At 39.6% G+C, this 25,695-nt stretch overlaps 3 protein-coding genes across 6 annotated transcripts in view; 2 read left to right on the top strand and 1 right to left on the bottom strand.

Moving 5' to 3' along the window:
• Nucleotides 1–25,695, top strand: part of polr1a (RNA polymerase I subunit A) — a 445,779-nt gene that overhangs the window by 77,312 nt on the left and 342,772 nt on the right. The window contains exon 38 of one of the 3 annotated variants that reach the window (XR_013932195.1): nucleotides 3,110–4,416. Coding sequence is in view for 1 of the 3 variants with exons in the window: in XM_080415292.1 (XP_080271418.1) it covers nucleotides 3,110–3,210 (101 nt within the window). In the remaining 2 variants the exon portion in view is untranslated. Of the gene's footprint in view, nucleotides 1–3,109; nucleotides 4,828–25,695 lie in introns of those variants that run through there. The other 2 variants (XR_013932196.1, XM_080415292.1) reach the window with 2 other exon arrangements.
• st3gal5 (ST3 beta-galactoside alpha-2,3-sialyltransferase 5) overlaps nucleotides 7,431–25,695 on the top strand; it is a 56,349-nt gene continuing 38,084 nt past the window's right edge. Inside the window, exons 1-2 of one of the 2 annotated variants that reach the window (XM_080415319.1) lie at nucleotides 7,431–7,558; nucleotides 21,020–21,132. In XM_080415319.1, coding sequence (XP_080271445.1) covers nucleotides 21,101–21,132 — 32 coding nt within the window. In that variant the 5' untranslated portion in view covers nucleotides 7,431–7,558; nucleotides 21,020–21,100. Of the gene's footprint in view, nucleotides 7,559–13,271; nucleotides 13,372–21,019; nucleotides 21,133–25,695 lie in introns of those variants that run through there. The other variant, XM_080415320.1, reaches the window with a different exon arrangement.
• slbp (stem-loop histone mRNA binding protein) overlaps nucleotides 13,774–25,695 on the bottom strand; it is a 234,777-nt gene continuing 222,855 nt past the window's right edge. Inside the window, exon 10 of the transcript XR_013932202.1 lies at nucleotides 13,774–13,783. The gene's annotated coding sequence lies outside the window, so the exon portion shown is untranslated. The remainder of the gene's footprint in view (nucleotides 13,784–25,695) is intronic.

Genomic DNA, 25,695 nt, shown 5'->3' with positions numbered 1-25,695 from the left:
TACAAGTAGGGCGTTAATTTAACACATTGCGTGCCAATCGCGTAGTTCTATGCGAACCTAAATAATTGCGCAGCGTGCCAGTCGCGTAGTTCTACGCGAAGTGGTCTTTTTTTTTCTTTTTTTTTTCGCAGTGACACATTTCATTGTAGCACACCGGAAACGGAAATGAATGTCAATCGAAGATTTTCGTTCCCATCCGCCGCCGCTCTAGAGCTTCCGCTAATCCGCCATTGTCTCCGGTGTTGTTTTTCTCCGCGCTGAACGCTGTTTAATAGAAATTGCGACTACTGCAAAATGGACGATCGCCGATTGAAAATTTCTTCTCTGGGCCACTCACACAGCTACCCTGTGTGTCTACAAACATTTGAACGTGCGATCTTAAGGTATTTAGCGAGGTCTGTGGCAAGGTGAAAAAAACTAAAAAACAACAATAAATCGCTGGCACTGGTGAGTACATTATGATATTAACTCATTCAGTGCCACTGGCCAAAATTCATTGTAAAAAAAAAGTGCCATTCAGTGCCACAGCCAAAATTCATTGTAAAAAAAAGTGCTTAGGAGCCGCGATACAGCCTTTTTCAGTAAGAAGTTAAACAAGAAGTGAATGGAGCAGAACATTTTCAAATCATCATATCTTGGGTTTTGAATTTTTTTTTTCTTTTTGACGTTTTAGACGTCCAGTGGCACTGAATGAGTTAATGGGTTAATGGATGGTGTCAGGGAATTCCATATTTAGTATGTATGTAGTAGAATGAGAACTTTCCCATGTTTGTTCTAAATGTGAGTGGTACCAGATCATGGTCGCTCCCTCTAGTGCAGCTCTGACCCAAAAGAGAAATGAGACGTTTGCCCGGGACCCAAACTAGTGAAAATAGCAGATCTACAAGTTCACAACGTGTCACTTCACGCCACGTTGTGGACTTGTGGATCTGCTATTTTCGCCTTTTCTTAAACTTTTTAAAAATGTATTTATAGAAATTATTAGATATTTTGATTAATCTTTTTTTAGTGTAGGAAACGGAAAAAAAGGGGGTATTTACTCGCAACACATACAAATTGGTCCGCAACCCAAAGATGGCTTCCGACCCACTGTTTGGAAAACAGTGCTCTAGTGTTGTGGCTGTGGGTCTCACTCACTTTGGAGAAGTAGTTAGACAGGTATGAGGGTATTGAGGACACTGTCTCTTTGAGTATCTCGCAAAGAGCTTTGCGAATGAGACCCATTGTGCTTTGTTAGCTAATGGGCGTGCATACGTGTGTGCTTGTCTGTGTGTTTTCAAAGACAAAGATAACCCATAACCTCCATGCTGAGCAAAACTGCAAAGGCAGCAAAACCACAGACGAACAAAGGGCTCGCAATTCACTTTTAAATATATATTTTCAACTGCAGCAGACAACAAGTGAACGACGTTTCGACCTTGTGGTCTTTTTCAAGTGTGTCTAGTTTAACAAAACTTTTGAAAAGCAAAAAAACTCTACAAGGTTACAGCAGTTTGAGTTAATACAACAAAGTCCTAAGTCTTATTTCCATTGTGGTCCCTCTCACAATTGATAGTTAAAAGCACTTTACTATACAAAATAAATGACGTCAACTACCTTCTTACGCTAATGAAAACTAAACTAAGCTATGATGATGACTTAAAACTATGACTAAATATACTGACAATTTTGTCAGCAAATAAAAACTAGACTAAAATGTTAATGCGTGGCTGCACGTGAGTGTCGCGCTCCGACAATAGCCGATCTGCAAGCTCACAGACACATTGTGAGCTTGTAGATCGGCTATGTTCGGCCCACGTATTAATCAGGCATCACAGCGCCGCCAAAATGTATTTTGGTCGACTAAATCAAGTGTAGATTCCGTCGACTAAAACCGCATAATATTAAGTCAACTGAAACTATCAAAGTAAAACATTTCAAATTACTAAAATATGACTTAAGACTAAATAGAATTTAGTCGGTCAAAAGACTGACTAAAACCGAATCGAAATTTGCTGTCAAAATTGATGTCGTTTTTTGAAAAAAAATCCATTTAGTTTTAGTCATATTTTAGTCTTCTGAAATGCTTCAGTTTTAGTCGAGTTTTAGTCGACTGAATATAAGATTTTAGTCGACTAAATCTACAGTTGCTTTAGTCGACTAAAGTTTAAGTTGGCGGGTCGTGACGGTGTCATAATGCCTGTACTTAGCTGTGTGCTGACCCTCTGCGTTGTAGATCGTCTTATTTTCGGAAAAAAAGCAATAATAAGCATGAAGTGACTTGTCTTAGGATCTCTTCTCCACCAGTTCCCTCATTAACATTTTAGTCTAGTTTTTTTTTTGTTGACACAATTGTCAATATATAGCTCTAGTCATCAAAGCTTTAGTTTTTTTCAATGAAAAAAGCGAACATTTTCCTTCATAGCTTTTAGTGCAGGGGGGTCTTCAACGTTTTCAGGCCAAGGACCCCCTAGCTGAGAGAGAGAGATGAAGCAGGGACCCCCTCTATATTGCATAAAATTGTGTTTCAGATTCAGCTTTTTCTTGTTTACTTGGTCTGCTCTTTTTTTCCCTCTACACCAAACACCTCTTTGCCAAAAAAATAGCAGATCTACAAGCTCACAACGCCTCGCAGCGCGAGGCGTTGTGAGCTTGTAGATCTGCTATTTTTGGCTAAAGTTCTCCTCAGAAAAGAAAAAGGATGCTCGGGTTCAAGTGGTTAACTCATTCACTGCCACAATTATTGCTGGCCGCGTTTGCCCACTGCCAGAGATTTTTCATCGAAAAAAAAAAGTACTCAGGATCTGAGATACAGACTTTTTAAGTTAACAAGGAAGTGGATGAGAGTCTAGATCTTCGAAAAATCATATCTCCTTGTATTGGTCTTTGGGTCAAATTTGAAAAAAAATAATAAAAAAAATAAAATAATAATTATTAAAAAATAAAATTACGTTTTTTACGTCAGTGGCAGTGAATGAGTTAAGGTAAAAAAAAATCATATCGCACAAAGATTTGGCGGACCCCCTGTAGTAACTCTGAGGACCCCCCTGTTGAAGACCCCTGTTTTAGTGGACAGAATTAACACTGTGTCCCCCACGTTGTTTTTCTGTCTCCCCTTGTCTGCCCACAGGTTCTCGTGAGCAGCTATCGTCTCCGTCGGCCCGTCTGGTGGTGGGCCAGGTGGTGCGAGGGGGAACGGGACTGTTTGAGCTGAAGCAGCCACTGCAGTAGACTTTTGAAATATTTGTAATAACCCTTTAAGACCGGGGAACGCATCTCTGTCATTGTAAGATTTCTTTGGCTATCTCCAAAAAATAGCAGATCTACAAGCTCATAGCGCGGCACCGAGTGCCGCGCTACGAGCTTGTAGATCTGCTATTTTTTTTTTTTTTAATCGTGAAAATGTGTGCAAATCTTTAGTTTGAATATATATATATATACTTTTTTAAAGTGAACGTTTTTTAACTCAAATCTTTGCTTCTGGTGATTTTACAATTGTCTTTTCTCCTAAAGTTTTTTTTTAATTATTACATTTTTTACTTATGCTATATAATCAATGGTTTTCAAACTTCTTTCATGTCACGGGACCCCCAAAATAATATGTATTTGTCCGCAGACCCCCTCCCATCTAAAAAATATTTTGTTCCAGGGACCCCCAGAAGCAAAGATTTGAGTTAAAAAAATGTATATAAAAGATTTGCACACATTTTCACGATTTTTCGAAAAATAGCCAAAGAAATATTAAAATGACACTCATGCGTTCCCTTCCCGGCCTTAAAGGGTTAAATGAGGGGGAAAAAACTGTTTTCCAGGCCTGGAAAAAGGTTTGGAATTTTACCAAATGTTTTGGAAAATGTTTGGATATACATTGTTTTTGGCTATCGATTTTGTCCATAAAGAAATTTCGCAAAACATGTCTAACATAACGGGAAATATGTGACATGGTAGATTGTAGTGCTGCGCTGCACCAGCTGCGGCCTAATGTATACTGGGTGTCATGCGACACACAAAGAATATATCTACAAGCTAACAGCACGTTGCACCATGATACGTTGTTAGCTTTGTAGATCTGCTGTTCGCTCGAGTCTGTCTTGGTGCGTTGACTGCACTCTGGAGTAAGAGCCTCATCGTTGCCCCGTGTGATCGTCATAAGCCTGGAAATGGGGTGAAATAGTTTAATAGAAGTTATGGAAGAGTTAAGAAAATCCCAAAATGTGTGGGAACCCTCAGTAGAATCCATGCTCCCGCTCGACCACTGCGTCGCTTTCTGGCGGAATCCTTGTATCTCCAAATTGCAACTTTTTTTATGTTGTTATGTTTCTTTTGTTTTTCGTAAATTAATGCCCTACTTGATCCAACTAGAGTGTCGTGCAAATAAAATGGCAAAGTTGCGAGCTTGTAGATCCGCTACGTTTTTGCAAGTGAAAGTGGTTAAGTGTGTATGTGGGTTTTATAAATATCGAATCGTGGCGCGAAGCGACGCGTTTTGAGCTTGTAGATCTGCTACTTTTGCTATGTTCTAATCTGAATCCTGAAAAGTAACAGCTGTGGTTTCCACCCAAACAGAAACCATGTGTTATTGTTCCATTGCAGATCAATTCAAATTCAAGTCGCTGTTAAGAATGAAAATGAAAGAGAAAACATGTGCATAATAAACTTTAGTTTATTTTCATACAGTATTTTCAGTATATTGCAACCGTCTTGTGACATATTTGAGACTTGCATATACATGGACCCAAAGAGATCATTGATTCAGATTTGACCGATTTTTGACAACATGGAAATATGGCCCAACAGAGGGTTGTACTGTTTTTGGTTTTGAAATTAAACTGCATTCCTTGCTTGTAAGTACAGTTCGTGCTTGTCTTTCTTGTTATAGAATGAAGGAAGTTAGAGTGTGTGTGTGTGTGTGTGTGTGTGTGTGTGTGTGTGTGTGTGTGTGTGTGTGTGTGTGTGTGTGTGTGTGTGTGTGTGTGTGTGTGTGTGTGTGTGTGTGTGTGTGTGTCTTAGTCTTATACGCAGTGGTGGAAAAAGTACTCACATTTTCTACTTAAGTAAAAGTATCAATACTGCAATATAGAAGTACTCTGTTACAAGTAAAAGTCCAGAATTAGAAAATGACTTCAGTAAAAGTACAAAACAACGCGTCGCATCAAATAGCCTAGGTATAAAATAGGGCTAAAGTAGTTCATGTATGTTCTGAAAAGTAACTAGTAACTAAAGTTTTCAAATAATTGTAGTGGAGTAAAAGCACTATTTGCCTCTGAGATGTAGTGGAGTAGAAGTAAAAGTACTGAAAATGGGAAATACTCCAGTAAAGTAAAAATTCCTCAAAATTGTACTTAAAGGACGACTTCACCACTTTTCAACATATCTTCATATAATAGGTCCTCACTAATGCTCATGATAAAATGATACAATTTTTTCTACTTGGTCTGTGTCTCAGAGGAGGGCTGTGGACAGTCCAGAAACCCGTCTACCAGTGACATCATCGTTAGACAGGATTTTTTTTCCGCAAAAGATAAAAAAAATAATATTCCGATTTTTATTAAGGCGAGAACAATGGGATCTATTATTGCATTGCAACTTTCCAGGAATACAAAGCCTGCAGTTTCTATTAGCTTGGATTCCCATCGATGATGTCACTGGTAGACGGGTTTCTGAACTGTCTACAGCCCTCCTCTGAGACACAGACTGATTAGAAAAAAATTGTACCATTTTATCATGAGCATTAGTGAGGACCTATTATATGAAGATATGTTGAAAAGTGGTGAAGTCGTCCTTTAAGGACAGTACTTGAGTAAATGTATTAGTTACTTTACACCACTGCTTATATGTGCGTGCTTACGTGCAGAGGGGTGGGGTGCCTTTGGGTGCTTGGGTACCCGCCCCTTTGCCTCTGATGTTATCATCATTAAAATGAGCTGGCTGCCATCAGTCAGTTTTAGTTTCACTTTTCACCTGATGCAGTGATGTCATAGTGCCCTCCCTCCTCATCAGTCTTGCAGCTGCATTGTAAACGACTTGAGACGTGCACCCAGCGAGCATGGTAAGTTTACTTCCATCAATAAATTGTTACTTTTACACTTCGGATTTAGTGCAGATTAGCTACAAAACTGATTATTATTAATTTGTATTAATTATTATGTATTACATAATAATAATAATAATATGTACAAGTTATATAGCGCTCTTCTGAGTACTCAAAGTCGCTTTACAGAAACAAGCTAAAAAGTACTAAATGCTAGGGTGTGAGGCAAGAGACATTTACTGGCGGAATGAGGATGGAAATCCTGTACTTTGTTTTAGGAAGGCAGATTACCACACATAATCTGTTTTATGATCTTTGAACACCTGCCCCACCAAGCTGATATGCTTCTTTGCATTATGTATATTATACATAATACTAATGATGACTGTTTCATGTAAATGCTGACCCTGTGTGTGTGTGTGTGTGTGTGTGTGTGTGTGAGAGAATGGGTGAATGTAATGCACATTCTAAAGCGCTTTGGATAGTAGTTTATACTTTTGCGTTTTTCATAAATTGTGTATTTGTTTTTCATTTTGCCTTTTTGTTTTACATTTTTGATTCGTTTTTAAAGCATGTTTGCAAGTTTGGTTTTTATTACTTTTGGAAAGGCTTCGATTTGGTCTAGTTCTTTTATTAGTTTTAGTGTTAGTTGTATTGTAATATGCGGTAGTTGTGGGGGGGGGCAATATTCAATAGTGAAAATATCTGATCTACAATGTCACAACACATCACACGTGAGCTTGTAGATTGGCTATATTTGCTATTTTTTAAAGATTTTGGACAAGCTTTTTTGTTTGTTTTTTTGATGATCCGTACTGGATCCATGGATCCTGATCTTCAAATAATAAAATCAACAGGAAATTATAATTTTATCGCCGATCTGGGTTTTGTGATGTTATCTATTGGTACATTTGACAGAATCAGCTTTGTGTTTATGTGCTAGAAAGAGTGGCTTTGAGAGCTGTTTCACTGTACAATGTACAAGTCAACGAGGAGACCATTTGGATTACTAATGTCTAATCAGTGGTGGAAAGTAACTAAGTACATTTTCTCAAGTACTGAACTTGAGTACAATTTTGAGGTATTTGTACTTTACTTGAGTATTTCCAATTTCCAATACCACTACATCTCATAGGCAAATATTGTACTTTTATTCTACTTCACTACAATTATTTGAAAACTTTAGTCACTAGTTACTTTGTAGATTTTTATTATTATTACAAAACATACATTAACCACTTCAGCCCTTTATACATTTTGGCTCTGCACAGCTCTGCACACTTCCGCAGCACACTGCGGAAGTGGTTGGCCTACCACGAAGCCTCACTAGCATCGCCTTGTACGGGAAGAACAACAAGCTGAAACTTTCCTTCAGTAGTCTGACAGAGGAGTTTATGGTTACCCGAGCAAGAGAGGTGCAGGCAGTCGACCAGGCTGAGGCGCGGTTGCGACACAGCGAGCTGGTGGGAACAGTGGCATCCGGACGGGCAGGTCTCGGGAGCAACCCGAGACCTTCGCTACAAGAAGTCCCAGGGAAAGGAAGTTAAGGTAAAAGTGCAATATATCAGCTACCTACTTTCTTAAACAGATGCGACAAATAGGACAATCAAATGAGCAAGAGCTAAAACAAATAAGTGTATCGAATTGCACTGATATGTTTATGCAAATATCCTCTCTACTTTCAGCCACACATTTTAAATGAGCAAAGAATTGTGAGTATCTAGTATTAAACCTCAAGCTTGTTAGTTGTTTCTATATCAACTGTTGAAAAGCCACAGCATGAAACTGCTATACATGTCAATGTCTGAGACATAAACCATAAACCATATACATCATCTGACCTTTCTAAGAGTTCTCTGTCTTATCATCATGATCATCATGAGTCACACAGGAGAGAGAAAGAGAGAGGCAGAGAGAGATAGAGAGATAGGCAGAGAGAGAGAGAGAGAGAGAGCCATTAACATATGAAAATAAAAGAGCATACAGTTTAAGACACATTGTAATTTTGTAATATAATATTTTTGTTAATATAATATAATATTAAAACTATATATATTGCACCTTTCTTAACGATGGTTTAAAGTGCTTTACAAAAATAAAAACAATTAACAAAGAGAAGCAATCATTCAACAAATTGAGAGGGTTTTGCCCTCAAAAATTGACAACAAAGCCAAGATCTAGCCTACTGGACAACACATTCCAACATGAAGTTCATGATAACATTTACCACTTCTGTAACATTCGTCATACTCCCCTATTGTCTTTATCTTCTCGTCATCGGTTAGAGCGTCTGACAGGGTTAGAAGGGGGGGGGGGAGGGGGGGTGTTTGAGATGATAAAAGCCGGTTTTGCACAGATTCTTTATATGGTCAGTGAAAGTCAGGCGAGGATCGAACCGAACACCAGTGGATGTAAAGTAACTAAGTACATTTACTCAAGTACTGTACTTAAGTACAATTTTGAGGTACTTTTACTTTACCGGAGTATTTCCAATTGTCTATACTTTTACTTGTACTCCACTACATCTCAGAGGTAAATATTGTACTTTTACTCCACTATTATTTGAAAACTTTAGTTACTTTGCAGATATAAATATATGACATTATAAAACATACGTTAACCACTTTAGCCCTATGTTATACCTAGGCTATTTGAAAATAGCCGATCTGCAAGCTCACAACGCGTGGCATCGCGACGCGTTGTGAGCTTGTAGATCGGCTATTTTCAAACATTTTAGTACTTTTACTTTTGGTACTTTAAGTACATTTCGATACCAATACCTTTGTACTTTTATTCAAGTCAATTTAGTAAGTAAACAGAGTACTACACTACATTGCAGTATTGATACTTTTACTTAAGTTAAACATTTGAGTACTTTTTCCACCACCACTGACCTCCGTCCTACGGTGAGATGAGATATATGGGGCATGACTGAACCTGTGAGGTGTGCCAACAAGGAGAGTTTAACTTTTGTTACTGTTTTAACTGAAGGAAGTTGTTGCTCATCCATGCCTTTCATCGTCTCAAGACAGGTTAGACTCGTTTGAATCTGTTTGTCATCAGTGTCAAGCAGTGGTATGTTCTAGGTTTTTTTTTCGGGAGTACTTTTCATACTATAATTATTCCCTCCCACATGCACGTGACATGACATACAAAATAACTGGTCAATAATTTGACCAGAAACCCAATACATAATTGTAGAATCGGCCTCATGTCTTAATGAGTTAAATGATAATAGAAAGATGTATTCACAGCGCTGTAACATTCACACAACATACAGTACATGTTACCTCAGGAAAGCACAGATAGGCTGACTGGCTTTTTCCTCACAGTCAACTCATAATTGGTCTAAAGCAAACTTTTCAGGCCGTGGCCCCCCCCAAAATTCTGAACTGAATATTTGAACTGGGGACCCCCCACCCTGACAAGCACTAGTTTAGTTTGACTCGGTTCCACAGATGAATTGTAAAAGCACTGCGAGGCGTTGTGAGCTTGTAGATCGGCTATTTACACAATGTTTGCCCTTTCTTAGATAATATTTGACAATTTGGCCAATTTAGGTTTAAAAATGTCTTTTAAAGTCCTTAAATTGTCACTTTTAGAAATGTGCAGATACCCTGTATAATACACTTATTGTCTCCGCCAGGCCGAAGGCCTACAGATTTTGTCCAAACATCACGTGCATCGATACACACTACACAGTATCTCTGATAGTCATTTCATATTCCATCCTGATTGCAAAGTTTGCAGGGTTAGGGTCGTTTTTAACAAAATGGCTCAAATCATGAACGATTATATTACTCCTTCAGATTTTGTCCAAATGTCACACACATCGGTACACAGTATCTCTATAGTCATGTGATCAATACGGATCTGTATGATCTTTCATATTCCATCCTGATTGGCTAACATTGGCTTCCAAAGTTTGCAGGATTGGTCATGAACGCAGTATGCGATTGCTGTGAAACTTTGCACACACATTCCCACTTGGCCGAGGAAGAAATGCCAACCTTTTCACATTGGCCTGTTATAGCGCCACCAGCAGGCCAATGTTTGCAGACCAGACTAGACTAATACTCGTCTAGTATTGTATGTTGGTTTGTTTACTGTTGAGTGAGAAAACAATGTTGCACATTAAGCTAATCATCTGGGGACCCGCCCCCCCCCCCCAAATCATGTAGGGACCCCCCAGGGTCCCACAGTTTGAGAACCACTGGTCTAAAGCAAGCTTGTTCCCTTGTGGTAAAACAAAGGCTGTCTCTTAAGGCTCCTGCGGCTGTGACCCTATAGCCATGAGTCTTATATAAGCAGATAGCAGACTAAAGCCCTGTTTCTCAGCTCACAGCTTTTTTAGGAGAAGTCATCTATGCTAAGCAATATAATTATATACTTTTGCTTCATCAGCATATAACTAGGCTTTCTCCCTGTCCCTGCTCTCCTGAGAGAACTACACTATAATACCACCACCCTGACTGTTCAATGCGAGGGTCTTCGTTGTTTTTCAAGTCAAGGACCCCTTAGCTGAGACAGATTAAGCAGGGACTCTATTTTGTCGCAGATTAAACCTCATAGATTTCATAGAGAGCTCCATAGACTTGTTTGACAGCACTAAGATCAGTGTTGTGTAAATTAACGTATTTTGTTTGTTTGTTTATTTACACGTTATCTTTGCTATTAATATGTTGGATTCGTGTTAATGTGTTCAGACATTTTATCACTTAAACCCTCAATACTTGTAGTAAACTTGACCTTTGCCTTTATAGCCTCTGTACTTGGTCTGCTCTTTTTTTCCCTAAAAAAAAAAAAAAACCTCTTCACCGAATATTTGCCAATCTACAAGCTCACAGCACGTAGCAGGATGCCGCGTTGTGAGCTTGTAGATCTGCCATTTTTTGCGAATGTTCGGACCCCCAGAATAGAGCACCGAAGTCTGACGTAATTTACTCATCCTACCTGGGTTGCGGTTTATTTCCCCCATTCAGAAGTCCCATAGACTTGTTTAATATCGCGTCAAATAAGAACTGTGTTCCAAAAATAAACAAACGACCCCGGCGGTTTGACTCATATGGATATGAAGCATCAACTGACGGTGAGAAAAACGCTAATGTTTCTGCGGCCAAATTAGTTACATTTTCGCCAGAAACAGACTGTATCAAATATGAGTGACTGACTATCATAAACGATACGGCGACACCTCCCTGACAATATCGCCGGGACGGTTTGTTTATTTTTGGACCGCAATTCTTATATGAGACGATTCTAAGATGACCCAATGTTATTCTCCGTAGAGAAATTACTTCTACGACCCAGGGGATGAACGAGTGACGTCAGGACTTCAGTACTCTATAGCAGGGGTGTTCAACGTTTTCAGCCCAAGGACCCCCTAGCTGAGAGAGAGATGAAGCAGGGACCCCCTCTATATTGTATAAAATTGTGTTTCAGCTCTTTTTTCCCTCTACACCGATAGCTCTTTGCCCAAAATAGCCGATCTACAAGCTCACAACGCCTTGTAGATCTGCTATTTTTGGCTGAAGTTCCCCTCAGAAAAGGGATGCTATAGGGTTCAAGTGGTTAAGGTTTAAAAAAAAATCATATCACACAAAGATTTGGCGGAACCCTTGTAGTAACTCTGAGGACCCCCTAGGGGTCCCGGACCCCCTGTTGAAGACCCCTGCTCTATAGTGATGCTAGGGTTCAAGTGGTTAATGTAAAAAATAAAAATAAAGTTCCTATCACACAAAGATTTGGCGGCCACCCTGTTGTAACTCTGAGGACCCCCTGGGGTCCCGGGACCCTTTGTTGAAGAAGACCCTTGGTTTAATGTATTTCTCCATGAGTCATGTATTAAACCAGGGTTCAGCAACCTTTTTTGACATGAAGTGCCATGTTTTTTTTTTCTTTTTTCTTGATAGTCACAAATTAACACTAAGTTTAATTATGACACCACATCAAAATATATTTCCAACATATATTTTGATAGGCCTACATGACAACCCTTATTTTTTCTTCTTCTTCTTTATTTGACACATTTTCTTTCACATCAGGATGTAATAATAAATAATCATTAGCAATAACCCACCAAGACTCCCTGGCCAGGAGACTCTCTCTCCAGTCAGTTCAGAGTTTGAATGAATGTATCAAAAAATAAAAAGAATATCAAAATACGTTTTTGATGTGGTGTCATAATTAAACTTGGTGTTAAAGGAGAAATCCGGACATTTTAAGTGTTATCTTTGATGTGTCGTTACTCACCTACCGACGTAAAAAGTGGCGTTGTTTTTTTTCCAGAGATTCAACGATTTAACACTGGTTGCTTGTTTCTCTCCCAGAACCTGGCAACTTGGTGTTGCCAGGTAGAGAAACAAGCAACCAGTGTTAAATCGTTCGGCATTAGCGGTAGCCTCTCAGGAACTTTCAGCTTATGTTTGACTATCATGAGACTCTACAATGAGTAGTAGTAGAGAAAAAAATAACTTTGCATCGGTTATAATAGACGAATTTCCCTAAGCCACGCGCTCCCATTATGACAACGGAGGGGGTTGAAAAAATGACGACAGGGGAATCTCTGGAAAAAAACAACGCCACTTTTTACGTCGGTAGGTGAGTAACGACACATCAAAGATAACACTTAAAATGTCGGATTTCTCCTTTAATGTGTGACTTCCAAGAAAATAAAAAAAATATGTCACTTCATGTCAAAAAAGGTTGACGACCCCTGGTTTAATACATGTGTGCAGGATGTAATTTGCATACAGATGTGAGGGGGCTTGATTTAATTGACTACATTTAAATGTGTTTTTTTAAAGTTTTTTTTTTGTTTAAAAACATTTTAATGATTTTATACAATATATATATATATATATATATATATATATATATATATATATATATATATATATATTTTATACTTTGGCTATTCAAAAAGTGCCGCACTATGAGCTTGTAGATCTGCTATTTTTGAAAAATATTGATTTTTTTTTTTTGCAAATCTTTGAATATATATTTTTTAAAGCTAACATTTGTAACTCAAATCTTTGCTTCTGGGGGGGTCAAAATATTTTTAGATGGGGGGTCCACCGCCAAATACATATCATTTTGGGGGTCCTTGACATGAAAAAGTTTGAGAACCACAGACTGCTCTAGGGGGTCTTTGGCCTAAAAAACGTTGAAGGCCCCTGCATTAGAGCTTTTATTGTGAAGGCTGCGGAAGGAGTGTCCAGTTCTGTTCGCTGGCCGATTCAAAGATAATGTTAAAGCTGCTGCAGAATGAAGAGGCTGATGCGGTGGAATGAAAAAAAAACGAGTCTGATCCGAACTAAATGACAGAACGACCATGACGACACATTCACACCAACGGACGGGTGAGTGGTTCACGTGTCAACGATCTAAAATGAAGATGATGAGCAAAGAGACAGATGGCCAAGAAGAGAGACAGACCTTTAAAATCTGTTACTCGGTCGCAATCCGCTACCCGAGCGGTTACACCGACATCTGTGACTCGCTAAAGCCTGTGACCGACTGCAAGCGTTGCCATGTCTGCTTGTTATTTAAGCGACTTTGGCCTTGTTTTTCTGTTAAAATGTAAATGGCCTGCTAGTATTACCAATATTATTGATAGTTAACGGGTTGTGGTTTTGGTTTTTCTTTAGGGGGGGGGGGGGGGGGGGGGGGGGGGGGTAGTTTCTTAAGGATAGTCTGTGCTTGGCTTCCTAATGTTGTTTAAACCAGTGGTTCTTTAACATTTTCGTGTGAAAGAAAGACCCCCCCAAATTACTATGTATTTGGCCATGGACCCCCATCTGAAAATGTTTTGTGCCAGGGAGCCCCCCAATGCCATACAAGATGTGTTGTTAAAATATTTAAAAAAACCTTGAAAAAGGATTTTCTATTTATTTTAAATAGCAGATATACAAGCTCACAGCACGTTGTGTGCTTGTAGAGCCGCTATCTTCAAGTGTGTGTGTGTGTGTGTGTGTGTGTGTGTGTGTGTGTGTGTGTGCGTGCTCATGTGCCCTGCTTTTGGGCTCGTTTTTGTAGGACCAGGGCCGCTTGTTTTTCTCGTCAAATCTGGCAACACTGATTTTGCACCATATGATTCTGAATCATCACCTTAAAGGGATAGTTCACCCCTAAAATATTTTTTTCACCCCAAGGAGACTTGAATTCATGGATATTGTTTTGTTCTTGTCTCATTCCTAAGACAATAATTTGATGACCGGCAGCGGTTCCGGTAGGAGACTCAAAGAGTTTCCTTTGTGTCTCCTACCGGAACCGCTGCCTACCGGTCCGCTGGTCATCAAATTACAGTACAGGCTTAGGAATGCGACAAAAACTTAAAAAATCAAGTTTTTTTGGGGTGAACTATCTCTTTAATATGTGACTCAAACAAACTAATGAATACACCAAACAGCTGTTAACTTCAGGCTCTCTTGTTGTACCCAGAGCCGTATAAGAGAGTTATGACACTAGCGTGTAACTCCTACTGTAAGAATGGAATGCGGAAGTACTCTGTCTATGTCAATGAGATAGTTCCAATGTTTGGAACTATAGCCCATAGGAGCCCGCTTTGCGGCGAGATCAGAGCGTGACGTTACTCTCTCTTCTACACTCTGGCTGTACCAACAGTCTGCTCTTTCTCCAAGTATCATTATACTGTTCAGACTGATGAGAGGTTCTTTATGATCCTAGATCAGTGGGTCTCAAAGTGGGGTCCGGGGACCCCCAGGGGTCCTTGAGGGATTTCCCAGCTAAAGGAAGCAAATGGACCCTTATGGGTCTGTAACTCTGAGAGTGTACAAATGGAACCAAATGGACCCTAACGGGTCCATTTGGTTCCATTTGTACACTCTCAGAGTTAAATTAACATTGATTTATACAATATAAATTGGGGTCCCAGAGATAGAAATGTCATTAAATGGGGGTCCGTAGCGCTAATGCATGTCAAACTGGGGGTCCTTGAAACTAAAATGGTTGAGAATCTCTGCTTGAACCGTAAAAATCATCTCTTATGGGGGTCCCTGAGGCATTTATTTTCAAATGGGGGTCCGCGGGCTGATAAATAAGTGTCAATTTGGGGGTCCTTGACTTGAAACAGTTTGAGAACCACTGTCCTAGATGACTACTATATTGATTGAATACTTTATTAGCAGTTTGCAAAAAAAAAAAAAGTAAAGTACAGTTCAATACAATACATACAAGGTCTGCTTAACCCAATTTCCATTGGGGTCCATTGTACTCAATTCATTGAAACATGTAATGACAGACAAATATACAATACTATGCAAAACATCATATAAACAGTTAGAAATGTAGAAAAAAAAGAAAGAAAAAAAACCGACTATTAATAGGCCACATGAGCATTTTAAACCTTCATGCATTGGCTATTTGGAAATAGCCGATCTCCAAGCTCACAACGCGTCGCGATGCGACACGTTGTGAGCTTGTTGATTGGCTATTTTAAAAAACATATCTGGAAAAAAATGTGGATTAAAAAAAATAACAATCATTTTAACAACGCAAATCTTGTATTGGGGTCCCTGGCACAACATATTTTCAGATGGGGGGTCTGCAGACAAATACAAATTAATTTGGGGGTCCTTGACATGAAAATGTTTGAGAAGCACTGGTTTAAACAGCATTAGGAAACAACAAGCCCCCAAAAAAGCAACTCCACTTTAGAAACAAGCCCAAAAAACAGCAACCCGTATTAACCACCACTGACTCTACAGAAAAACAAGCCCAAAGTCGCTTATAATAAGCAGACATGGCAACCCTGGTGCGAACGTGTTGATGTCCGTCGTCAGTCACGTAATTCGATAGGTCACCACAGCCGATGTAACCGCTAGCGTCGTTTTACATGCACTGTTAGGTTTGCTGTCAATAACACATTAACATGCACAACGATAAAGCAGACCGTTCATTCCCAATAGGCAGTTTGTTTATACATACAGGTCTTTATTTCCTCCTTTTTTTATGTTCTTTTTCCTTCATATAGTGCAGCCAGCTGGCGGTTTGTAGTAAGAATGCCTTGGCATCCCTATCCAAAACTGTAACAGGATAGGTGGGCACCTCAGTGTTACATTTAAATTTAAATAAAAAAATATATATAATTTTTAAAAATTGGAAAATGATTTTTTTTAAGTAAAGTATATATGATAAGAACATGCTTAAACATTCGACAATTAAGGTCTAATATTTCTACAATTCTACAATTGCTACAAAACCTGTATATCCAGTCATTTTGGGGCATAAACAAGAAGTTGAAGGGTAAAATTAAGTCTGATAATGATGTACCGTGCATGTTCACATCATGTATACTTTACATTACTTGTAAACATTTTTCAAATATTTAATTATTTTACATTTTGGACAAGAAAACAACCGCATTGTTGTCTTGCTGAGTGGTTAGTGAGCCCGCCTAGGGAACCAGAGGCCCTGGTTGCCCCAGGTTCGATTCCAGGTTATCCCAGCATATGTGCCGATGATATGAAATTTGTCCCTGAGCAAGACTCTCAACCCCAATTGCTCACAGGTTCTCATTGGAAACAAGACCGCAAGGACTTTCATGAACGACCTGTTAAAAGGAATTATTATGTAAATGAAATATGATAACAATCCATATGAAACATAATGCACAGACATGTATGCTCTGTGCAATAACACGACTGACTGTTACTCAAACAAGGGCTGCAACAATCCTTTATTTCCTTAGAGATTATTCTATCCGTTACTTCTCCGATTAATCGAACAATCGAGAATGTGTGAGAATACATGAAAACATCGATTAAGCGTTGATGTGCAAAAATAGTGAAAATAATAAGCTCTCTCAACGCATCACATTGCAACACGTTGTTGTGAGCTTGTGCACCTGCTATTTTCATGTTTTTCTTTTTAATACTTTCTTTTTTTAAACGTTTCACCTAGAATGACATTCCCAAAATAGGGATAGATTATTAATTGATTATTTTTAAATTACCTATATATAAGCGATGACATGCCTAAAATAGGGTTCAGTTATATTATTTTATTAAATTATCAATTATTTTTATTAGCAATTAAATCGATTAGTTGGATTTAACTGTTGCACCGCTTAACTGTTGAACAAAGTGGAAACAGCATTGTGTTTAATCACTCTTTGACTAGGTTGTCAATATTATTAAAAACCTTCAATACTGTATTGCATCACATAAATTACTTCTTCTATTGTACACCACTAACATTAAAAGTAAATTGTCACAGTGACAACTCCTGATTTTACCATCGTATATTAGGCCTACTGCAGTGTTTCTCAAACCGTTTCATGTCAAGGACCCCCAAATTAACCCATTAAGACCTGGAACGCATCTGTGTCACTTTAGATTTCTTTGGCTATTCAAAAATAGCAGATATACAAGCTCGTAGATCTGCTATTTTTGAAAAATCGTGAAAATGTGTGCAAATCTTTGAATATATATATTTTTAAAGCGAACATTTGTAACTCAAATATTTGCTTCTGGGGGGTGTCCCTGAAACAAAATATTATTATATGGGGGTCCGCGGCCAAATACATATACATTTGTGGGTCCTTGACTTGAAAAAGTTTGAAAACCACTGATATAGAAAAACATAGTTTTTTTTTCAAAAAACTGTTCGGATTTAAAAGACATTTTGTAGAATCGGAGCCTCAGGCCTTAATGGCTTAATGTGCAACATTGTTCTCTCTCTCTCACTCACCAAACAAACCAACATACAGCATAAGTGTATTTAAAAAAAATCTCGCCTGCCCTATATGTAATTCCTGGGGACACTACGGCTTTCCACCACTGCAGACCTGACCTCTATACTGATCAATGTGCAAGCAGCAGATGTGTGTCATGTTAGTTAATTATTTAGGAATCCGCATGGACAGAATACTGTTCCGATGAAGTCATACCGTCACTGTCTGCTGGAAACCTTGTGCGTACGAAATTGTTACCTTTCAGAAAAGTGGGAGAAAAAAAAGAACCTGTGTTCCAATGGATCCAATGTAGTTATTAACTCTCTCAGTGCCACGCCCCGAGATATCCCGAGTTTTTCCCGAGTACCCTCCCTGAAATCCCGAGTTTTTACTTTTTACTGTGGTCGCGCTATTCTGTTTATTTTTCATGATCACTTTCGCTTCCTGACTCCTTCAGACTCATTGGGTTCCGGTTTCATGACGCAGATTCCGTTTCCGGTTCTCATTTTTTTCCCGCGATCATTTTCGGCCAGAATAGGGAAAGTCACGGTTTTTCACACGGTATAAAAAACGAACGGAGAGGTCCACGTCTACTCTCTTTGGTCTGGGTGACGATCAGTCATCGTAGTCGTGTATCACATCGTAATTTAGCCCGATCAACGATTGTCAAAAATGTCAACATCCGGTTATGACCGGATGTGACGTGAGCCTGTTTGGGAGGGGGCGAGTGAGCCAGCGAGGTCATCAATGTGTCGATTTGTTGCTCTCTACTGGTAGAACTGTATTATGGGTTTAAAAACCCAATCAGATAATTTATTTGAATGAAAAATTACAAAATTTAAAAATTTAAAAAACCGCAAATTTCTGGCACAGTACTTTATGAAAATACTCTTGGCAGTGAAAGAGTTAATACTTTTCATCGGTTTAATATTCATAAAACCCACACACACTTGATACACAGTACTTCTTCCACAAACTGGTCTTTTTTTTAAAGATTGTGAAAAATGTGTGCAAATCTTTGAATATGTATTTTTAAAGCGAACATTTGTAACGCAAATCTTTGCTTCTGGGGATTCTACAAATGTCCAAAAAAAATTTGTGTTTGCTATAATATCGGTGGACCCCCATCTCAAAACATTTTGTTCCAGGGACCCCGCAGAAGTTGTAACAGAGTTAAAAATGTTCCCTTAAAAAATATAATATTCAAAGATACATTTTCATACACACATTTTCAAGATTCTTCAAAAATAGCAGATATGCAAGCTCGTAGCGCGGCACTCGGTGCCGCGATACGAGCTTGTATATCTGCTATTTTTTGAATAGCCAAAGCAATCTTAAAATGATGTACTGTACTGCCAAGGCTTGGTGCGGGTGAAAACTCCTTGCAGCTGAAGACTAAACTCCTGGCCATCGTGGTCAATCGCTCTCACACCCTTACATGACACCGTGGCAGAGAAGCTCCTTTAGCAGCAGACTGTTACACCCATGTTGCGAGAAGGAGCACTATAGCCATAGGCGGCGGGTAATGAAGGCTAGGGTAGGCTAAGCCTTCCCAAATGTTATGCTGGGAAATTCTAGGAATTGTCCAAATTATATGTAGTGTATGTGCGCAGCATTATTTAGTAAATTTTTGGATAATACATCAGTAAAATCAGGCAAAAATAAGAATTAAATAACCTAACCCTAACCCTAACCCTAAAACCGAAATAAAGTAACCAAAAAAACAAAAAGAAACTAACACAATCCGCCCTGAAACCGCATTTCCTGTGTATTTCCTGTCAGCTTTAAGTGTATTTCCTGCTGCGGTGTTTGTAAGTTATAGCTTACAGGAAATATAAACTTGGAGGGTGGCAAAAACTTGGGAGGACCACTGAGCCCCTATTTAAAAAAGAGCAAAAACATCCGACATATTTGCTATTTTTGCTGTTGTTTAGATAAAAATATAACGCTTGATCGATGTTTTAAATAAAACATGTTGTCTCGTGCTTATAACGTGTGTGTGTGTGTGTCACATGTAGATGGAGAGGCGTGGATTGAGATGCATTCAGAAGATTCAAAGATAGTATTCTCATCCTGGAGCATTGTCCAGGATGTTTTAGGGACACACTACTATTGGGTTTTGTCATGGTTACTGTTATTGTATTCCTTCATGTTTGCTTATTGGCAAACTTAACGTTCCTGTGCTAGTAAAGAATGTGTCTCAGATGAAGTCACTCGAATTCTTTATCTGCTCTCTTGGCTGATCATCGTCTCAGTTCCTGTTCCTCAATTAATTGTAACCAGATGCCTGTATAGATGCTGTAATAAGGGCTGTGTGTGTGTGTGTGTGTGTGTGTGTGTGTGTGTGTGTGTGTGTGTGGGTGTGGGTGTGTGTGCTGTGTGTGTTGTGTGTGTTGTGTGTGTGTCCACAAGTATAGTAGAATTTGAGAAAATTGTTGTGACAACAATTGTCCTGGTCCTCACAAGAGAAATGCTTGTATTCTGGTTCAAAACGATTTGGGGGAATCATTAGCCTTATAATTAGCAAAAGATTCATGTTAGTATTATGACATTTAGAGGTTAGGTTTAAGGGTTGTGGGGTTTGAGTTTTACCTCTTTGAGTGCCATTAACGCGTTTCACGTGCTTTACCGCTATGGCGCAACGTGCCAATGACGTGTTTGATTATTATTTTTTTTTTTCCGAACCCAAGATATCATTATCTGAAGATTTGCAGCTCCATCCACTCCTTTTTTAACTTATAACTGAAAAAGGCTGTATCTCGCTTCCTAAGCACTTTTTTTTTACTTTGAAAAAATCTCTGGCACTAGGACAACATAGCCACTCGGTGAGTTAAGAAAAAAAACTTAGCTTTGTGGATATATATATATATATATATATATATATATATATATATATATATAGCCGACCTACAAGATCTGCAATTATTCTGCTATTTGCAGATATTTTCAATGTTGTTGTAAAATGTCGATGTCCTCACAAATATGGTAATACATATTGTGTGTGTGTGTGGGTGTGTGTGTGCCAGTAGCAGGTGTAAGTGTGCATAAGAGAGGATATGATAACTTGTGAAACGGGACATTCTGCAATGCAGAATGTCCCGTTTCACAAGTTATCATATGCGGAAACTCATGATGGGTACGGTACTTTTACTTCTGGTACTTTAAGTACATTTTTATGCCAATACTTTTGTGCTTTTAACTCAAGTGAATTTAGATTACCGGACTTGTAACAGAGTGTTTCCACATTGCATTATTGATACGTTTAGTATTTAAGTAAAGGACATGTTGTACCTGTTCCACCGCTGTGCGTGCAGGGCCAGTAGCATGAGAGGCCAGGGTGCAGCAGAGAGGAACAGAGTGGCGTCGCGTCCCCAGAAGAGCAGAACAACACCAACATGAGGCTGCCCAAAGGCTGCAGAGCTCACAGGTAATTCTTTCTTTCTTTCTTTTTCCTTTCTTTATTCAGGGAAACCCATTGAGAGCAAGCTCTCTTTTTCAAGGACGCCCTGATAACAAACATTTGAATCACATTACAATGTCACAACTTTGACAATAAAGCAAAAAAGAAAAGCAGAAGCATAAAACCACATAAAAATTAGGGATGGGCAATATTATCGATATCACGATATATCGCGATATTTTATTTCGCGATACTGCATCGATACTCCAGTATCGATATCGCGATAAAAAAAAAAAATTATTATTATTATTATTTTATTTTTTTGCTTTTCAGATACAGGCTTTATGAAAAACATTCAAAGAACCTATCACAGATCTACAGCTACTCAATATGTAGTGTATATATAAACAATATGTAGTTGTGATATATGTATATATCGCAATATATCGCAATATATCACAATATATCGCAATATATCCCAATATATCCCAATATATCCCAATATCGTGATACGACCCAAGTATCGCGATGCGTATCGCAATATAATCGTATCGTGACCCAAGTATCGTGATACGTATCGTATCGTGAGATTGTTGCCAATACCCATCCCTAATTAAAATAATCGCAAAAGGCGGTGAATCAGACAATACAGTGAGGACATGGATAACAACACAGAGATTTAAAAATCAGATGCAAATAAACAGTGTTACATGAAACCGGTACAGTCACTATGTAGTGTGTCCTCAAGAAGCACCCTGAATGTCTCTATTGAGACCAATCGCACCAGTTTCAGAGAGTCCTTAAGTTTGTTCCATTTGTGTGGAGCATAATACATGAAAGCAGTTTTTCCGTGTTCACTGCTCTTACGTGGACTGGTATATCTAATGTGTGTTTGTGAACGTGTTGAGTGACCAGTAACCTTTGGTTCCAAAAGCGAGGTTAGGTATAAAGGAAGTTTACCACACAAGGCCTTATGAATAAATAAAATACAATGTTGCTCTCTACGAACTGCGAGAGATTGCCAACCCACTTTATCATATAAAATACAGTGATGGGTGAGATAATCATCACCAGTAATAAAACGCAAAGCACTGTGGTAATGACTGTACTACACACACACACACACACACACACACACACACACACACACACACACACACACACACACACACACACACACACACACACACACACACACACACACACACACATACACCTATTGTCTCCCTGCCTGCCGACCGTCTGACTCTGCATGCAATATACGTTTATGCAGGGTATCTGCACATTTCTAAAGTGACAAGTTTAAGGACTTTTAAGACCTTTTTAAGACCGCAAACAAATAAAAGAAAATGAGACTATTACTGTGTCAAAAGTTATCAACAAACATTGGCCAAACATTGGCCAAATTGTCAGATATTACCTGAGAAAGACATTGAGAAAGCAAACATTGTGAAAATAGCCAATCTACATGCTCACAACGCCTCGCAACGTGAGTCGTTGTGAGCATGTAGATCGGTGAGCATGTAGTGAGCTTGTAGATCAGCTATTTTCACAATTTTTATCTGTGGAACCGAGTCAAACAAAATGTAATGCCTCAACTCCTACAATGCCAAGTGCTTGTCAGGCTGGGGGGTCGGTTCAAATATGATTATTTTGGGTCGTGGGCTGAAAAGGTTGAGGAGTTGCTAATAATAATTAAATGTCGGTCTAATAGATGGGTTTCCGCGCGACGTCATCACAGAGCAGAGTGCGCAATCTGCGCATGCGGGTGGTAGAATGAACCGGAAGCGCCATTCACTCTGTTGTTATTTTCGGGATTTAGATAGGCATAATGCTGCTATTTTAGGCATAATAGGCATAATGCTGCTATTATATACAAACAGATCCAACTTCCGACAAATCATTTTTATTGAGTAAAGAAGATATTACAAACTGCATCATTTAATCTACTTTCATTAAACCCGGTGAAGACCATTTCTTTTATGTATGTACATTTGACTAGAGCTGCTGCGGGTAATAGCGCCCTCTACTGCTCAACCCTCCACTGCGCGCGCATCATCCTCTCATGTTTACAAACAGGAAACCCATCTATAAAGTTAATAAAAGCTAATGTTGTAAACTTGACCGGACAGAGAAAATTCCAGGGTATACCCGGCAGCTTACATTTTGGATATGTAGAACATTAGTTAATCTTAAGATCTATGTTGATCCTATGTTCTATCCTATCCATCCTCCGCGACGTCTGGGGATATCATACTGCAAATTATCAATGGAATGACACGTGCGTAAATGTGCGGGTGGGGCTACTTCAGATACAATAATTCAATTCACTTTATCGCTCAAATACCGGCAGAAGTGGATGTCTCGGTGGTGCATGATGAGTTGACGCAGTTTTCCGCTTGGGGTGATTTGACGGCGTGAGAAATACGATGTGTGGCGTGAGTGCGTGTGAAGAGTGTCATTGAAATAGAGTGCAAGAACATACCAAATGAGCATTGCATGCCTGCCAGTGCCAGTATACACTTATGTATGTTGGTTTGTTTACTGTTGAGTGAGAAAATAATGTTGCACATCATTAAGCTAATCATCTGGGGACCCCCCAAAATCATTTGGGGACCCCTCCTGGGGACCCTGACCCCCGGTTTAGTAACCACTGCCCTTTTGTATCCATCTATGATTCTTTTTTTGGGCGGTGAAACCGCCCCTATATGTGAGGTTTGGACAACGACATTCGCTGCACTGTGATTGGCCACCATTGTACCCCCCCCACCCATTGCACCCCCCCAACCCTGCGCTGTGATTGGCCACCAGTGTACCCCCCTAACCCTGCACCGTGATTGGCCAATCACAGTCTATTCAGGACTGTGATTGGCTAGTGAAACATGACACATGTGCATAGCCCTATAAATAGGACTATGCACTTTAAAAAAACACATTTATGGGGTTTTTTTAAGTTAGGGGTGTACAATGGTTGGTCCACAATATTACTTTTCTTTAAGTGAACTTCCATCACTGTGATGACCACTGTGACCACACCGCCCACTTCACACTGGGTGTGATTATTTTTTAATTTTTTTTACATTTTGGACAAAATAGGCAATTTTACATTGAGGTGCCCAGATGTCTCTTGTGCCCACCTATCCTGTACCCCATCACAGGACCAAACTGGATTAATCTCGTCGTCCAGTCAGTCACAGTCTGTAACCTGGCTTCGGCCATTGTTGTCTCAGCCAGGCCGAAAGGCATGGCCGAAACTATGTTTTGCACCCTGTCCGTCGGTCCGTCCGTCGGTCGGTCCGTCCGTCGGTCCGTCCGTCGGTCCGTCCGTCCGTCCGTCCGTCCGTCTGTCCGTCCGTCCGTCCGTCAGTCCATCCGTCTGTGTGTGTGTGTGTGTGTGTGTGTGTGTGTGTTTGGTGTGTGTGTGTGTGTGGTTCCATCTATGAACAGCTAATCTCCGGCACCGTTGGCTGGATCGCAGCCAAACTGTGCACGCACACTCCCTGGATGCCAGTGCAGAACCTCTTACACCAATTTTTCACATGGGCCTGTTATAGTGCCACCAGGAGGCCGATTTTTGACGAACACATTTTTTTGATGTTTCATATTCCATCCTGATTGGCTAAGATTGGCTTTCAAAGTTTGCAGGAGTGCTCCATTTTGAACAAAATGCCTCAAATCATGAACACAGCGTGCGATTTCCGTGAAATTGTGCACGCACATTCCCACTAGGCCGAGAAAGAAATGCCACTTGAAAAATCAAGCGACACCAGGAGGCCGACTCATGTAAAACACTTTTTTTTGTAATATTAAATCAATGCAAATTTCACGCAAATCTGTACACATTATCTCTATAGTCATGTGATTAAGACGAATCTGTTAGATTTTTCATATTCCATCCTGTTTGGCGCATTCCTAACATTGCTGGCCCACAATAACCTACCTGACCTGGCGCAGTGGCGGAGACCTGTGCTCCGAGGAGCACTTTTTCTAGTCCCTGCGTGTGATTCTGATCTCTGGCCATTTGCATGATGTCCGTGACCTGGCTCAAATGATCCAGATAATAATCAATGCTTGTTATGTTGTTGGAATAAGAGAGACGGCAACGTATCACATTTCAAACCAGTGGTTCTCAAACTTTTCAAGTCAAGGACCCCCAAATTGATATGTATTTGACCACGGACCCCCCATCTGAAAAGAGCTTGTGCCAGGGACCCCCAGAAGAGAAGATATATGGAAAAAATAAATCCAAACATTTTCAATGTATTTCAGTTTTCAAATATAGCAGATGTATAAGCTTGCAGCGTGGCACGAAGTGACGCACTAGCTGGGAGCATTGTACCGAGTCACATTTCCTCCTGTGAACATACTTGGCAGCTTACCTTGCTGTAACTTTCACCTTGTTTGCCTAAAAGCTGCCAGATCTCCCAGGTGATTAGCAGATCAACGAAACAAGGGCTTCGATTGTCTTCCTTTCTGTTCATTGTGTTTTCTGGGGCAGGGCTTGCCGCTTCTCAAACATTTTCATGTCAAGGACCCCTGATGATTGATGTATATGATTGATGTATTTGGCTGCGGACCCCCATCTGAATT

The sequence above is a fragment of the Gymnoscopelus braueri genome, assembly GCF_963280865.1.
Source record: "Gymnoscopelus braueri genome assembly, chromosome: 20".
Classification (NCBI taxonomy): domain Eukaryota; kingdom Metazoa; phylum Chordata; class Actinopteri; order Myctophiformes; family Myctophidae; genus Gymnoscopelus; species Gymnoscopelus braueri.
The sequence above is the reverse complement of the archived record's forward strand: the minus strand, read 5'-3'. Positions and strand labels throughout refer to the sequence as shown.